The 15807-nt window shown below is 36.8% G+C and overlaps 1 protein-coding gene across 3 annotated transcripts in view; it reads right to left on the bottom strand.

Annotated features, from left to right (window-relative positions):
- The window catches only part of DOCK4 (dedicator of cytokinesis 4), a 405529-nt gene that overhangs the window by 80676 nt on the left and 309046 nt on the right, over positions 1-15807 (bottom strand). For all 3 annotated transcript variants that reach the window (XM_032483672.1, XM_032483671.1, XM_032483673.1), the window contains exon 26: positions 8898-8996. In XM_032483672.1, the coding sequence (XP_032339563.1) occupies positions 8898-8996 (99 nt within the window). The remainder of the gene's footprint in view (positions 1-8897; positions 8997-15807) is intronic.

Here is a 15807-nt window from a genome sequence, read left to right as displayed (position 1 = left end):
GACAAGAATTTATTTTAGCTTCTTTGGCATCAACAGACATAGGCTGATAATGTAGTACGTGCCACGTGGGAACATGCCCACTAGGTCATCTGTCCTTAAATGGCCAGACGGAGCCTCCCCATGTTGGCAGAATCACAGGAGACGGTTTTGCACATGTGTTCCACTGCAGGTCAGATCATTTTGGGAAACACCACACATCTGAGCCCTCCCTTGGGACAGGAGGTCATTAGCATACTAAAGCTGTGAGAAGCCCTTTTTCATGCATTTCTAAAACTTACTCCAAATGGTTTTTCAGTTGATTCTTTTGAGTTTCTCAGACATGAACACGTAAAACCCCTGCAGAAATTGATGTTTGCATTTACCCTTCAAAGCGTTATGCTCCACTTCAATTTCCTATTCTGTTGCATTTGCTTAGATAGATATTAAAGAAAAATATGGGAGACAGATATTAAAGAAATATAGATACTGAAGATAAAGATTAAAGAAATATAGATAGATATGAAACAGACATTAAAGAAAAATGGGGAGTCATTTGTTTTTCATAGTCTGGAATTACTTAGGGATAGTTTAAATAAATTCTAAAATATTGATGTTTCATCTTTTTTCCTCAAATCTTTTAACAGAATTGGAAATTGGAGGCAGCACCCTTATAGGTGGGGGTATGAGATTGTGATGTCATTTGCACAGAGAAAAAACTGGCTGAAAGACTGGCTATAGGAGGCAAGCTATCTATCTTCTGGGCAACTCACTTTGATGGTTCTTTGGTAGTGCCAGGGACAAAGGGAAAGTTATCCCAGGTGTAGGACTGGGGTCAGACAACCTGTTTCTGTACCATCTCATTTTCTTATTCCCATTTATCTCACAAAATAAAAGGCGTGGCAGCATCTGACCTAGTGCCAATGCCTGTGTACTGACATCAATCTTTATTTCCCATAATAAAACCTTTCAGTGTCTCAAATAGCTTTCTGAGGTATCCATTCAAACTTTATCTACCTTGATAGGACCAAACACATTTATTTGCAGAAACCTTACAATGAAAATAAAAGAACATAATACTGACAGTCAGAAAACTTAGATTTTAATCCTGCTTCTGCAATTAACTAGCTCAATGACCTTGGTAACTTATTTAACTTCTCTGGAACTGCGCTCCAAGACTTTATAATGCGGGGGCTTTAAGGTCCCTTGTAGTTAGAGGAGATTAAAAACAGTCAATATGATCACTTATCTATTTATGCAGTATGCAACAATTTTTCTTATTTCTAAACTGTAGGCTACTGTATCAGCAGATGGTAACACAAACAGCTTCCACTTATATGTAATTTAGTTCAGCAAGTATTTCTTGTCAACTGCCATGTGACAAGGTTACATTGCAAACTCAGTTTCAATATTTTAAAGCATTAAGAGCTGAATGCCAGATTCTTCAACATTCTCCACTTCCCCAAAGAAGTGGTATTTTCCTATCTGTCCTCTCTAAGTACTTTCAGTTCTGATGATTTCACTAAACAAGGGCTTCTGCATATACATGTGAAATTATTTTGCACACATAACACTAACAGATTTTTAAAATAACAATAATAATAAAAAAGAACACTGCTATAATAATATTCCTGTTTGGAAAGCACACAGAAATAAGTGGTTCATATGCCACCATATTAAATTTGGCAGCCTGGGAGCAGTTTCTTTTTTGTTTGTGTACTTCAAATAGCACACATGGTAACTTAACTGCCTTACTGGTTATTATTCAAATAAGGCCTCAAAATTAAAAACTAAAACGAAAACAAAAAAACAGGGTAGTATTACTTTACAGAAACACTTTTTCTGCATTGCAAAGAAAGTTCGTGTGAAAAACCCTTGAAAACAATAAAAAGTCTCATATTCAAACAGAAAAGAAAGCAGGAACAGTGGTTATGACTAACATTTCTTCATTCATAAATATTGGGTGCTTTAATATGTGCCGGGTCCTGTGTTAGATGCTGGGGACACCTAGTGGGGTAAAATATATTCTTTATTTGTGCAAGAATATTTATGGAGTGCCTGCAACATGCCACAGCACAGTAAGGTGGCTGAACGTGAGCTTTGCCTTCATGGAGCTCACAGTTGTGTCGGAGAGATAAATGTTAATCTAAACACCACACACATCCATGCATGTGTTACCAACTAGGGTAGTCTGAGGGCCAGGCATTTCCTCTCCAGGGAGAGGCACCTGGAAGCCTCAGAGGCAAGACAGAACTCACGGGTTGTCCGGGCCTGCAAAGGGGAGTGGTGAGAAAAAGGGCTGGTAGATAAGTAGTGATAAATAAAAGATGGATAGATAGAAAGATGGATGGATGGATGGACAGATAGATAGATATAGACAGATAATGATAAATAGGGACCAAAGATAAACAAATAAATAAGAGATAAATAAATCTCATACCTTTTCCATGGTGTAAGTATTTTGGAAATTTATCCTGAGAGCAATGTAAAGACACTCAGGGGGTTTATGCAGGTATGTAAGAGGATCAATCTCATATTTTACAGAGATTTTCTGATTTCACTCTATAAGACACTGTTATGTGTCTACCCATGATACTATGGTATCAGAATAGCATAAGATAGAAATCAGGTGTATGAAACAGAATTGGTGAAGCACAGAAGGAGGAATTCTGAGATCATGAAACTTGAGTTAAGAGATCTGGGAAAAAAAGCATCAGGAGGTTAAGCTAGACAGACTGGGACATGGTCTCTATGTCAAAGGCAATGAATGGGACAGAGCCTTCCAGGTACACATTTCCTGTACTTACAATTTAGACTTCAGTCAAATGCTGTTTTAAAAATTTGCCACAAATTTCAAATGTGTAACACCCTTGAGACAAGGTCGGAATTCAATTAAAGGGTGTTAATAATCATTATCACATTGAAATTTATATCCTTAAAATTGAATATTTAAGTACATTATGCAAAAATAACTCTCAAATGGTCCTCAATCTTTAAGAGCTATAGAACAATTTTCTGTACTAAAATAAAGAATATGAGTTGAAATAATTGTATGGAAAAAGATGGTTTTTGAAGCAGGAAGGCATTTATTAAAAGGGCTGATCCATTTGACAAAGACTTAATGTTCTAGGCTCTGTGCTTAGGACACAGAGCGCCTACACTCAAAGAGCCCAAGGTCATCAAGAATACAAGGAAACAAATCATTCCGATGCATTGTTGCACGTGCTATCACAGAGAGGGACTGAAGTCTGCGAAGGCTTCATACAGAAAGTGATAACTGAGCTGGATTTTACAGCATGAGCTGAAATTGGGAATAGATTAATAGGAGTACAAATTAGGCAATGGAAGTCAGCTGGTGGTGGAATAGGCATTTCAGGTAGACAAAAAAATATTCAAAGTAATAATAAACATGATTTGTTTGGTAATTTTACTAATCTTTAATGGCTGGAGTGAAAGGTATGTGGAAAGGGATGGAGGACAATAAGGATGGAGGGTAGATTGAGGAAAGGGAAGACTTGACAAAGAGACTGGACTTTGTCCTCTAGGTAACGTGGAGTCCTCAGAGTTTTAAAGTTGAATTGAGACTAGATCAGATATGACTGTTGAAAGCTAGTGGGCCAGTATATGGGAGACAATAAAAAGTTACAATAATAATGCTGTACATAACTTCCAGAAGAGGTCTAATCTCATACTTAGAGCAAGATACCCACAGCTCTATATGAAAAGTCATAATCAACAAAGAATAAGAGTCTGACTGCTCTCTCTATACACATAAAAATGCCAAGGATATGGACAAAACTTTAGCCCACAGTAGAAGGTGGGTGTATAATACAACATTATTGACGAAAGAAGGAGAAAAAAATCCCTAATCACTGCTGAGACTTTGCTTTTGTTCATTTCTAAAATAATGCCATGTTCTAGACAAGGAAAGAAATAATGCAGGGGAGCAGCGCTGAGGTCTGCGCTCCTACACGCTTCAGCTGACACTGTGACTCACACACAGGTACCTGGGGACCAAGGAGAAGAAACAGCCTAGTGTTAACAATGCCGGAAGCCACTACAACAGTAACCCTGGGGACGCCCAAGTTCTCCAAGCAAGGATGGAATTAAAACATCACTAGTCTTAGTGGATACTTGAGAACTACGTAATTTGAACATTCATTTTGATTTAGAGAACCATGGGGAGATGCTAGGCCAAATCTCTCTTTGAACTGATAAGAAGAAAAAAGCAGTGACCCTAGGAATAAAGAACCACCACAAGACTAATGTGAAAATCTCAATCAGTTGTCAGTATCAATTAAGATTTAGAATGCATATATCCCATTATCCAACAGCTCTACTTCCAGAAATTCATTCTACAGCAATAAGGGCACAAGTCCACAGAGATACATGTATCAAGATGTACACTGCAGTATCGTTTCTAATGGCAAAACTCAGAAACAACCTGAATGCCCATCAAAAGGGGAATCATTAAATTATGGAGCATAACATAAAGAGATTCGGAGGTATGAATGATGTAGTGGGCTATATAATGTCCATGCTACACTACTGGGTGGAAAAAGTGCAACCAATATGAATAGTATGATCTGATTAAAAAATGTGCATATGGACACAGCATAGAAAATAATCTATGAGGATATACACCACTGTGTGTTAATAGCAGCTACCTCGGGGGATTAGAATGTGTGTGTGAAGGAAAAGAGAGAACTGGCTTTGATTTATTACTTTGAACTATGTGGGTTGAGTGGGATTTTCAGTGTCTAATCTCAATACCAGTTATGATTTTTCATGAACACCATTCTATTAAGTTGTACCTTGCCTTACTGATGGTTCCAGTTATTTACTCAATTTCTAACCTAAATGTAGATACCAAAAAACCCCAAATAACTCTCCCTCTGCTAATTTGGCCTTTATAGACATGCCCACTTCATGACTAGAACTACCTTATTGTTTTTCAAGAGGTGAAGAATAAAACGTTATACAAACTGACAGAAAACGTTTATTAACGTTTAGGGAAAAGCTGAGTTTTGTAGCCTGAGCAAAGAGCTGAGATGTTAATAGAATTCTTAGCCCTCTCTGTTACTTGGGAATAACGATAGTACCAATCTTCATTGCAGGGGGTAGTGAAATGAGATCCTGCAAAAAAAGAGTTTAGCACTGCATCTGGCTCATGGCGGTGGGGCTGGGGGTGGGGGTGAGGAGGTACTCCGTAACTGTTACTCATTATCACTGCTGTCGTTTATACGTGTCGCTCTCGTTTATAGCATAATGATGTAGACGTCCCTGATAACATTAAGACAGCAACAGAGACTGCTTTACTAGTCCTCACAGCCCTAACGTCTAGCCCAGGTGCTCAACAAATGTTTGTTGAGTCAAGCAGTTGATACAATAAAACAATAATAGTGCTAACCTCATGGGGTTCTTTTCAGGTTTAAATGAGTTTAAAAAAATTTTTTTTAATTTTTTATTGATGTGTAGTTGATTTATAATGTTAGTTTCAGGTGTACAGCAAAGTGATTCAATTATACATAGACACACACATATATATTTATTCTTTTCAGATTCTTTTCCATTATATGTTATTACAAGAAATTGAATATAGTTCCCTGTGCTAAATGAGTTAATATTAACCAACCTCTTAGAACAGTGCCTTATATGCACTAAGTTCTATATAAATGTTTGCTGTTTGGGTATTAACTGCAATACCCAAATCCCAAAGACCTCTAAGATTTTTGGTTTTCTGATTCACTTGGCAGCAAAACCTGACGCAAACTACTAACAGTCTTTATTTATCCCTACCTAGAGTGCATATTTTTTTTTTAGCTTCAGACATAGTGAGATGCTTGATTATAGAGTTGTCCCCTCAACAACACAGGTTCACTTACATATAGATTTTTTTTTCAGTTGTGAATACTACAGTGCTATACGATCCACTGGTTGAATCCCTAGATGCAGAACTGTGGATACAGAGGAACTGTATACGTATATGGAAGGGCTGACCATAGGTTACACATGGATTTTCAACAGCGCGATGTTCAAGGGTCAACTGGCGGTGCTATATAATACTATTCAGTAAACTGAGCCATACTAGCTTTCTGAAATCTCAAAAGTTCTGATTTCTTTATACTGGGTATAAAGACTTTTGGAAAGCGACTAGGGGCCAGTGTTATCAGCTTCAGAAAATCCTGTGATATAGGTTTCAGTAGCATAAACATGAATTTTTGGCTTTGAAGAAAATTGAGAACAGGATAAATTTACTTGTTAAATGGTGACATCTGAACTTTTAAAATACAGATTAACATCAGATGATGAATTAGCCTTTGGTAAAATAAATGACCTCCAGCCCATCTTCGCTCCAGTCATCCCCTACCACTGGGGAAGGGGGTCTTCCTCCCAGTCAAGGCTAATTAGGTCGCTCCTGCTGCTTCTTAAGGACCTTGCACTCTGAGTTAGCAACTCTTTTATCTTTAGTGTCACCCTCACCACCAGCTCTGATCATTAATATTTAAGCATGTTTCAGCCTCCTCCATGATAACTATTCCTCTGACATCCCAAGTGCTCCTTCAGTAGACAGCTTACACTCCTCTTCTTGAAACACTGTCTACATCCACTTTATCTTTTTCTTTTTTTTTTTTTCATTCCTCAATCCACGACATCTTGATGTCCACCCTCACCAACACACTGAAATTGCTCATTAAGTTCACCAACAATATTCAGCAATTCAGTAGTGCAACCAGACAGGCCTTTCTCAATACAAATGTGATCATGTCTCTCCTTTCTTAAAACCCTCCATAGTTTCCCAATGTCCTCAAAATAAAGTCTAGACACATCCTCAGAGTCTTATGTCTTACAACTCTCTTCCTCACACTCTATAGTCAGTGTATCAATCCAGTGTTTCTTGAATGCCTCCCAGGTGCTAAGAAGGTCTAGGATCTGAGGATTAAGCAGTGAACCAGCAACGGTTTCAGATACCAAGAAGCTTATAACCTAGGAGCTAGGAGTTGGGGATACACATAAACATGTAAACAAATAGAATCTATTTCAGATTTTAGTAACTGTCATAAAGGTGGAATGGCAGATATGGTATGTCAGTTAGAATATTCAGGTGACATTTTAGTTGAGAAATCTGAATGTCTCAGTCAAAGATAGCCAGCACACTCTTAAATCAGCCCTCAGCTGAGACCTTCCTTGAGGAGTTTTTCTCCTGCCTTGAGTCTGGTTTGGAAGCAATTCCTAGGTGCCCCAAAGCACCGTGTGCTTACTCTGTGTACTACCCCCTCTCACCTGCCTGTCTTATTGCCCATTACCTGTCTGATTCCTCCTCCTACAGGAGCTGGTCTTTTCCTTCCTGGTTTGTAAACAACACTGGTAGCACTTGGTATACCTGAACTGCTCAATCTATATTTCCTGAAGAACAGATCACGGAATTAATATTGTTAAGTAATTTTCCTGGCCTGAAGCCCCAGTTATTCTGAGGAGGGAAATATGCATCCTTGGAAAAGGTATGAGTGACTGAAATGAGGAAAGGTCACAAAAAACACTTTATTCATTACTTTCATTTGCTTTATTATCATTAACGTGAATATTTTGAGCATAAAGCTCAAAACCTAGATCCAATAAATCATGTTTTTTCAGTTTATGGTTTTCTGCTATTTTTTGGATTCCCCGACCCTGTGAAAATATGTAATCTTTTCCTACATGAAATTTCGAAATATGAAGTCACAGACTTCTTAAATACAACCAAATGGTTCCTCAACTATGTTAAATATTCAACTTCTGATAAAAGTAAAGAACTACACAATTATTTTCCTGTTTAACCATACAGATTTCTGTATATGGAGTGGGTAAGTTCTAAGGCCTTTTACCCATTTTTAATTCTAAACTCAAGATTGAATGTAAGCATGAAAAACATGGTATTTTCAGGTTTGGGTAAATGCTAATCAACTGTTACATAGATTATGTGTGCCCAAACCTATTCTTTATTTCATATGGCTAAGCTCGTCAAGTGATCCAAGGTAACTGAAAGATTCTTCTGAGATCATGTAACAGTGAAAAGTCAAAGATAAGGGACCCTTACACACTATATTTAAAAAAAATCTGCAAATCTCCCTCTAAGGCACCAGGGAGGCTTCTAATCATGCAAACATCACAGTGTGACTATACCCATTGTCCTATAATTCTCCACCCCTCAGCACTTCAGTAACCCTTCCATTTTGATGGTTTACATATGAAGTTGTCTGGAGAACTGAAGAGATGGAAGAGGAATAAAAGTAAACCAAGACAGATGACAGGTCATTCCTGTAACCGAGGACAATCAACTGCTAAGCTTTTAGTGAATACCATGAAGGAAGCATTAAAGTTCCCTAAATCTCAGCAAAGATTGGATTTTTACAAACCTGGCATCAATATTTTCTATTTAATGTCAGACTGTCAGACTAGCACAGCATATTGATTAGACCATAGCCAACAGAGACTATCAATACAACTCTGCCTCCCTAGTCAGAATGTTGTAGCCAGGACTTCTCAGTGTGGTTTTAAAGAGGGACGGAATCAGCTAATATAATTATATATTGTCTCTTCTCTTCTATTAGGGCAGTATTTCTAAGCCCACTTAACTAGACTTAGTCTGTTTGCTTTTGTTTCAGTGCCGTTATTCCATTTCTAGCTTACAGGACTTTGATGACAAGTGTTTCAAATCCTATAGCCTTGTCCAAAATAAGAGTTAACAATTTGGCTTGAGTACAGAAATTTTGAAAAGTCAACAGAGATGAGCAAATCTATGGATAAAGCTGAGAAAAAACAGTTTAGGATTTGATGGGAAAAGATAAAGCCCTTGTCAGAGAACCATCTGAACAATGATGAATAAGAACAAGAGAAGCTAAAAAGATATATTAAACAAAATTTTAAAAAGTGTCACTTACCCTTAGCTCTTCTTTTGTATTGAAACTATCAAGAAGCTGCTGATAATGTCTATCTGTCATTTGCCGTAATAGAGACAGGAGACAAGCAACAAACTCCCCCTAATTAAAAAAAAAAAAAAAAAAGCAAGCATTTTTTTTTTAGTAAGGACATAAAAGAACATCATTAACTTACTTTCAACTGCTCTCAAATAGAACACTTAAAAAAACCCGCTATGATTCAAATTTACCCTTCGATGTTGTCTTAATCTAAATTAACCATAATATTACAGTCAAAATTTCTCCTTGTGATGATTACTAATGACTTGGTATAAATACATCTTTAAATTTAGAGTGCTTTTTTTTTCCACTTGGGTGGAAGCTTTTCACTAGGGAAGTAACTCCACACACTTAAAGGAAAAGATAATGAGGCCACCATTCACTTATTAACTTTTACTATGCCTTCATTTATTCTATCATTGAGCCTCCTACCAACATTACGAGGTAGGGGATATAACACTAATTTAAAGAAGATAAAATGGAGGTTTGGTGGGTTAAAAGACTTGCCCAAAATACACAGCTAGAAATTGGCAGAGCAGAGGTTATCCCTAGGTCTTTCTACTCCAAAGCTCTTCCTTGTAAGCTCATGCTCATTTTTTTAGGGGTTGGGGTGAAGGGAGGTAATTAGGTTTATTTGTTTATTTATTTTAACGGAGCTACTGGGGATTGAACTCAGGACCTCATGCATGCTAGGCACTGTCTCTACCACTAAGCTATACCTTCCCCTCCTGCTCCATTTTTTAATTTACATGATCTTCTCCAACCCATCAGGGTGCTTATCGGCTGACTTGCTGGGTGTAGAGAAAGCCATACGTGGTATAATGGTGTCAGTCTCCTGTTCAGAACAGTTTAAGTTAACCTTGATACTTCTGTGCTTGGGTGCTATGTGACTGACTCCTACAGAGTCAAAATCTTATAGATTAATAATGAAGAAGAAAAATATATCCAATACCCACAGATGTGAAGACCTTTGGAACTGTTATCACTTGCATTTCCCAAAGGACTTCTAACTTAAAATATGTGTTTTCAATGCAAAATTTTTTGCTCAGCAAAGACTTTATCTACTTTTAGATTACCTTTAAACAGTTTTAATTGCATGTAAAACAATACAGTCACAACAGAAGAAGCAATCAGTGGTAACTGACTGCAAATTTATAGAAATGCAGTTTAATTAGGAATCGGTTTCTCAAAAGAGACTATAGGCTCCATGTAAAATTAGAGACCAAAAGCCCCGAGAAGTGGGATTTCCCAAGAAAGGCAGCTAAGTCAGGGCAAACATATACCTACCAGCTGCCCAGGAAGTCCTGAGTATGCTGCTCTATGGCCATGTCAGGGTAAACAGAGATGCAAGCTGGCTTCTGGCATGTAGATAGTCATTTGCCACATACAAGTATGACAAATAATTATCCCTACACAATTTTTGGAGCAAATATTTAACAAACTAATCAATGTGGGTTGTAGAAATATCCTTTAAGCTCAACATATTACTTTGTTAATGAACAAATGGACCCTTGATACTTAACGCAAGGAAGAGGATATTTCAGGGCACAATTACAAATATTTTAGTGCATGTGTATGAGAAAACAACCCAAGGCTAGGAAAAACCTATCCAAAAGGATTGAAAGAAACTGGTACTCACACAGACTGTGAATAGTACCTTTTATCACCAGCCAGACTGAAAAATCCTCACTATTAAATCCTCGCATCTGAGTTGAGGGGGGTGGTGTGCTATATAGCTCAGTGGTAGAGTGCATGCTTAGCATGCATGAGGTCCTGGGTTCAATCCCCAGTACCACCATTTAAAAAAAAAATAGGGCACCAGTTAGAGTACTAAAAAGGATCTTTCCTCAGTTGTGGGAAAAAATTACTCCTGGAATAAATGCTTTTCTGATCCTACCTGAGAAAGTTCAGAAGTAAGACCTGAAACAATCAAACAGTTCCTGAGAAATTTAACCTCATTCCACAGCAAAGGTCAAAGATATTTTTAGGAATAATAACAACAAAATCCAGGTCCCAACAAGGTAAGATTCACAATGTCTGGCATTTAATAAAAAATTACCAGGCTTACAAAGGAGGAGGAAAAAAAATTATACAAATGAGGAGAAAAAAAATTATCAATCAATCGAAACAGACGAGAAATGACACAGATAATAGAATTAGCAGTCAAGGACATTAAAATAGCTATTATCACTGTAGCCTATATATTCAGGAAGCTTGAAGAAAGATTGAACATGTTAATTAGAGACCTGAAAGGTAATGAAAGGACCCAAATTGAACTTCTAGAGATGAAGACAATCATGTATGAGATGAAAATTCATTGAGTGGGACTAATGGCAGATTAGACTGTGGACAAAGAATGTCACCTGCCATTTCAGTAAACAAAGGATGTTACAGCCGTAAAGCCATCAGCCACTACAGCCACCCTTGACAGTGCACAACAAGAATTCAGGATGGAGAAAAATAGGATCTCAGCTCTAGATAGTTAAGATGGATATCAAAGGAATAATTTCAATGAGCCCAGAGTCTTGCATCTTCCCATACATAGAAATGCACTAAAATCATTCACTTGAGATGTCTGGTTTTGGTGATCAGCATTAATCTTTTGATGTTGGACTGTTTTTTTTTTTTCCAGTGAAACTCCTAAATATCCTGGCTCCTCCCTTACCTCTTTGGAACAATCCCTCAGAGCTGTCTGAGAGTCTGCCATCCTGGCAACAGTCCTCAGTAAGTTTGCTAAATAAAACAAAATGCTCAACTTCTAGGTTGTGCTTTTTTTTTTTTTCAGTCAACAGATAACACAGAAGAATATAGTATAATAGATATTCTCTAAAATAAAACACAAAGAAAAAGAACTAAAAGAAAAGGAAAAAAGAAGAAAGTACGGTGAACTGGAGAACAACTTCAAGTAGCAAAATATATATGCAATTGCAGACCTCAAACAAGAGGGGTCAGAAAAAGTAATTGAAGAAATAAGGGGAAATATGTCAGATTCTTTGAAAACCATACACCTATGTATCACAGAATTTCAACAAACCCTAAGCAAAATAAGCATGAAAAAATTATGCTAAGGTACAACATAATAAAATTGCTGATAGCCACTGATAAAGAGAAAATCTTAATACCAGCTAGGGAAAAAAAAAAAGACACATTATATGCAGGGGAACAAAGATAAGGATGAGAGATTTCTCCCTGGGAACAATCTAAGCTGGAAAACAGTGGAGGAACATCTTTAGAGGAGTGAAAGAAAACAGCTAACAACCAAGAATATGTTACCCAGTCAAATTATCTTTCAAAAACAAAGCCAGAATAAGGCCTTTTCAGACATCTCAAAGCTTAAACAGTTCCCTACTTCTTCTGAATATTATATTGAAGGTTCTAGTAAGTGCAATAAAGCAAGAACAAGAATTAAAGGACTATAGATTGGAAAGGAATAAAAAAAAGTTACCTTTACTCACTGACAACGTATTTGTGTACACAGAAAAAGCTACAGAGTCTACAGCGAGCTACCAGAACTACTCAAGTGAGTTAATCAATGTTTAATCATGTAAGTTCAATGTATAAAAATCAACTTTCTGCATAATGAAAATCAACAATTAGAAACTGAAATTTAAAATAATAAAATTCATAAATTATAAATTAAAATATGGAATACACAGTGATATATATGACAAAATATAAGTAAGATCTGCTGAAAACTACAAAACCTTGATGAGAACATTAAAGATGACTTAAATAAACAGAGAGACATACTATATTCTCATAGAACATAGATTCTATGAGAGATTCAATATTGCTAAGAAGTTAATTCTCCCCAAACTGACATATAAATTCAATGCAATCCCACTCCATATCATAGCAGGCATTTTGGGGGGTAGAAAGTGACAAGCTGATTTTAAAATTCCTATGGAAATGGAAAGGACCTTGAACAGCAAAAACAGCTTCGAAAAAGAAATACTAAGTTAAGGTCTTATACTACCTGACTTCGAGACTTACTATAAAGCTGTGCTAATCAGGATACTGTGTTTACTGGTGTCAAAACAGAAAAATAGATAAATAGAACAGAATAGCCCAAACCAGGAATGATCCAAAGGTCTACCAACAGGTGAATGAATAAACAAATTATAGCATATCCATATATTAAAAGAAAGACATCAGAATGCCCCCTCCCACCCCCCACCAAAAAACCCAACAACAATAACTCTGTGCTGTCTAGTTTCATTCATATAAAATTCTAGAAAATGCAAACTTATCTATAGTAACAGAAAGCAGCTCAGTGATGGCCTGGGGATGAGGCAGCACAGAAGGCCATGAGGGGCTTGACTTTACAGTGAGATCTGTTAAAGTTAATAACATATTTATCCCAGGTTCCACAGTTAGAAAATGGTGAAACTGATGCATAAACCCAGGCATCTCTGGCTCTTCTTCCTAGTCCTCAGAATGACTTATTTTATAGAGGGAATATACCTGAGCTTGGAGATTACATTTCAAATATAAATAGGTCTATAGGAATCTGTCTATTGATGACCAACACGTCTATACATTTAGCCTCTCTCATGTCTCGACATAAAAGTGCAAATCTAGTTAGAAATAAATTCAACTTTTCATCTCTTATTTTTTCTACATCCTATCTACACTATCTTCAATCTAGCTACTAGATTAATATTCCTAGAATATTCATTTCAACATACATCCGGTGAATAGTGAAATATCTTAAGTGATGTATTATTTTTAATAGTTTTAATAAAAATAAAAAATTGCTCAAAAATGAATAGACTTCCATTAAGTCTTCACAGTCCCTGTACCTGGGAGAATACCTCTTTGAATCCAGATGAACTATTTATATCTGTCACATCTGGTTTAGGCCCACTGCAAACAACTTGCCATCCTGATGTCTTATCTTGGCACATTTATGTCATGTTGTCAATTCCAATGTCTACTCTACAATGGCATTTTATTTATTCATTTAATCTTCTAGGAACTCCAAACACATTTAACCCTGTCAAGAGGCCTGGATGTCCAATATTTTATTGACATATTTTTCATCCATAAAGTAATTTTATTTTTTTTAAGAGATTTTAAGTGTCTACATGAAAATCCTGGACATACTATTTATTCAAAAGAATAAATAAAAAACTGTTGTTGAATTTAAAACATTGATAAGCCAGTACATATTTTGTTATAAGTGTCTAGCATAATGACCAATATATAACAGACACCCAACAAATGTTGACTGATTTGAATTAACATAGTAATAAAGTAATATAAATGATTGAAAAAGACATTGTTGGCCAAGATTTACTGCATTTTAGTGTGGGAATTTTTTTCTGTACAAATTGCCTTTAGAAAGAACTCTATGTGGTAGTGGCTTGTTTCCATTTTACGACTAGATTGAATATAATGGCTACAGTAGTCCTCAGGAAACCTTCTATTATATATATATGCACAATTTCCCCCAGAAATTTCTTACAGAATTCTCCTGCGCTTTTTTCTCTCCCTGAACCATAAGCCCACAGTGCACACAAAATTTAGATAAATGCAGAGTATGTCGTAGACATGGCTCATGCTGAACTGAGTCACCTGCGCTATAAATGGTGCTGAACAGAATTATGTGCAAAGAAAAGAAGCATTTATCAATTGTAAGGAACTCTGGAGTCCAATTAGTTGAAGTGTGAACGAACGGCCATACATGCGTCTTTATAAAATCTGCTTCCCCGTACAATTAGATTTTTGAAAGGAATCAATTACAATGGTGCTATTTTTTTTCCAGCCAGATAGAGCATTTTAAAGTTTAAAGAACAGTTGGTAGAAGAACTAAAAGCACAATCCTTTCAGATATTAAAACAAGGTTACTGTTCTCTGAAATTATGACACAGTGGAAACAGGTCATCCTGTTTGTGTTACTGGGAGGCAGGGTGATAGCCGTGGTCCTTAGAGAGCTGAAACACTTCACCACCACACACTGTGGGAACGGCTTTACCCACAGCATTTTCGCTTATTGCAAGCACTTTTTCTATAAAGACTGACAAGTGCTCAGGGTAGGAGCACTGAGCCACATAAAGACTCCCTGTTCAGAGGGCAAGCCTGTTCTGACAGACAATGATGAAGAAATTAGGTCTTCAGTGCCCAGAGAGCTGACCCTGTCAATAAGCAGAGCATATTTCTCACCAAAAAATCAGTTGTAACAACAACAGTGCAAGTATTGCTTCTGTGATAATAATAATGTTATGGATCATGGTTGCTACCACAATTCCTAATGGCTAAAATGTACTGATACTGTTTAAATACTTTACAGATTTGATGAAATCCTCATGCTGACTTTGAGTAAGTACAATTATTTCCTTTATTTTAAAGACAAAGAAACAGAAGCTTAGAGATACAGGTTATTTGTTCAAGATCAGGCATAGTTAAATGGCAGGGAACTTTCAAACCAGGTCTGCCTGAGGATTCTCAAAAAATACATGAAAGCATAAAATCTAAGGTGTCAAATGATTTACATGAGTATTTACTTGCAAACTTCATTCCACATACCTTGAGAGAGTTCGGTTTTTCACACAGTAAGGGGCACAACATAGCCTGGTGAAAGGTTCTTTTATGTGATTTTCCTAAAATTTAGCACACTAGATGATCACCCCACCTGCCCTAACCCCAATCCATCCACAAACTTGACCCATTGCCTTCTCAGTTCTCTTAATTTGCACTGATTACTACACTGTGAAGGACTGTGGGCCATGCATGTCCCAGAGAAATCTGGCAGCCGATGGATACAAAGCGGTTTGATTTACATGTTTCTTTCACTGACTTCACAGCAGCATGTAAATCAGTGAAGTTAGAATGCTCCCTCACACCATGCATAAAAATAAACTCATAATGGCTT

This window comes from Camelus ferus, chromosome 7 (assembly GCF_009834535.1).
Source record: "Camelus ferus isolate YT-003-E chromosome 7, BCGSAC_Cfer_1.0, whole genome shotgun sequence".
In the NCBI taxonomy this organism is placed as follows: domain Eukaryota; kingdom Metazoa; phylum Chordata; class Mammalia; order Artiodactyla; family Camelidae; genus Camelus; species Camelus ferus.
The sequence above is the reverse complement of the archived record's forward strand: the minus strand, read 5'-3'. Positions and strand labels throughout refer to the sequence as shown.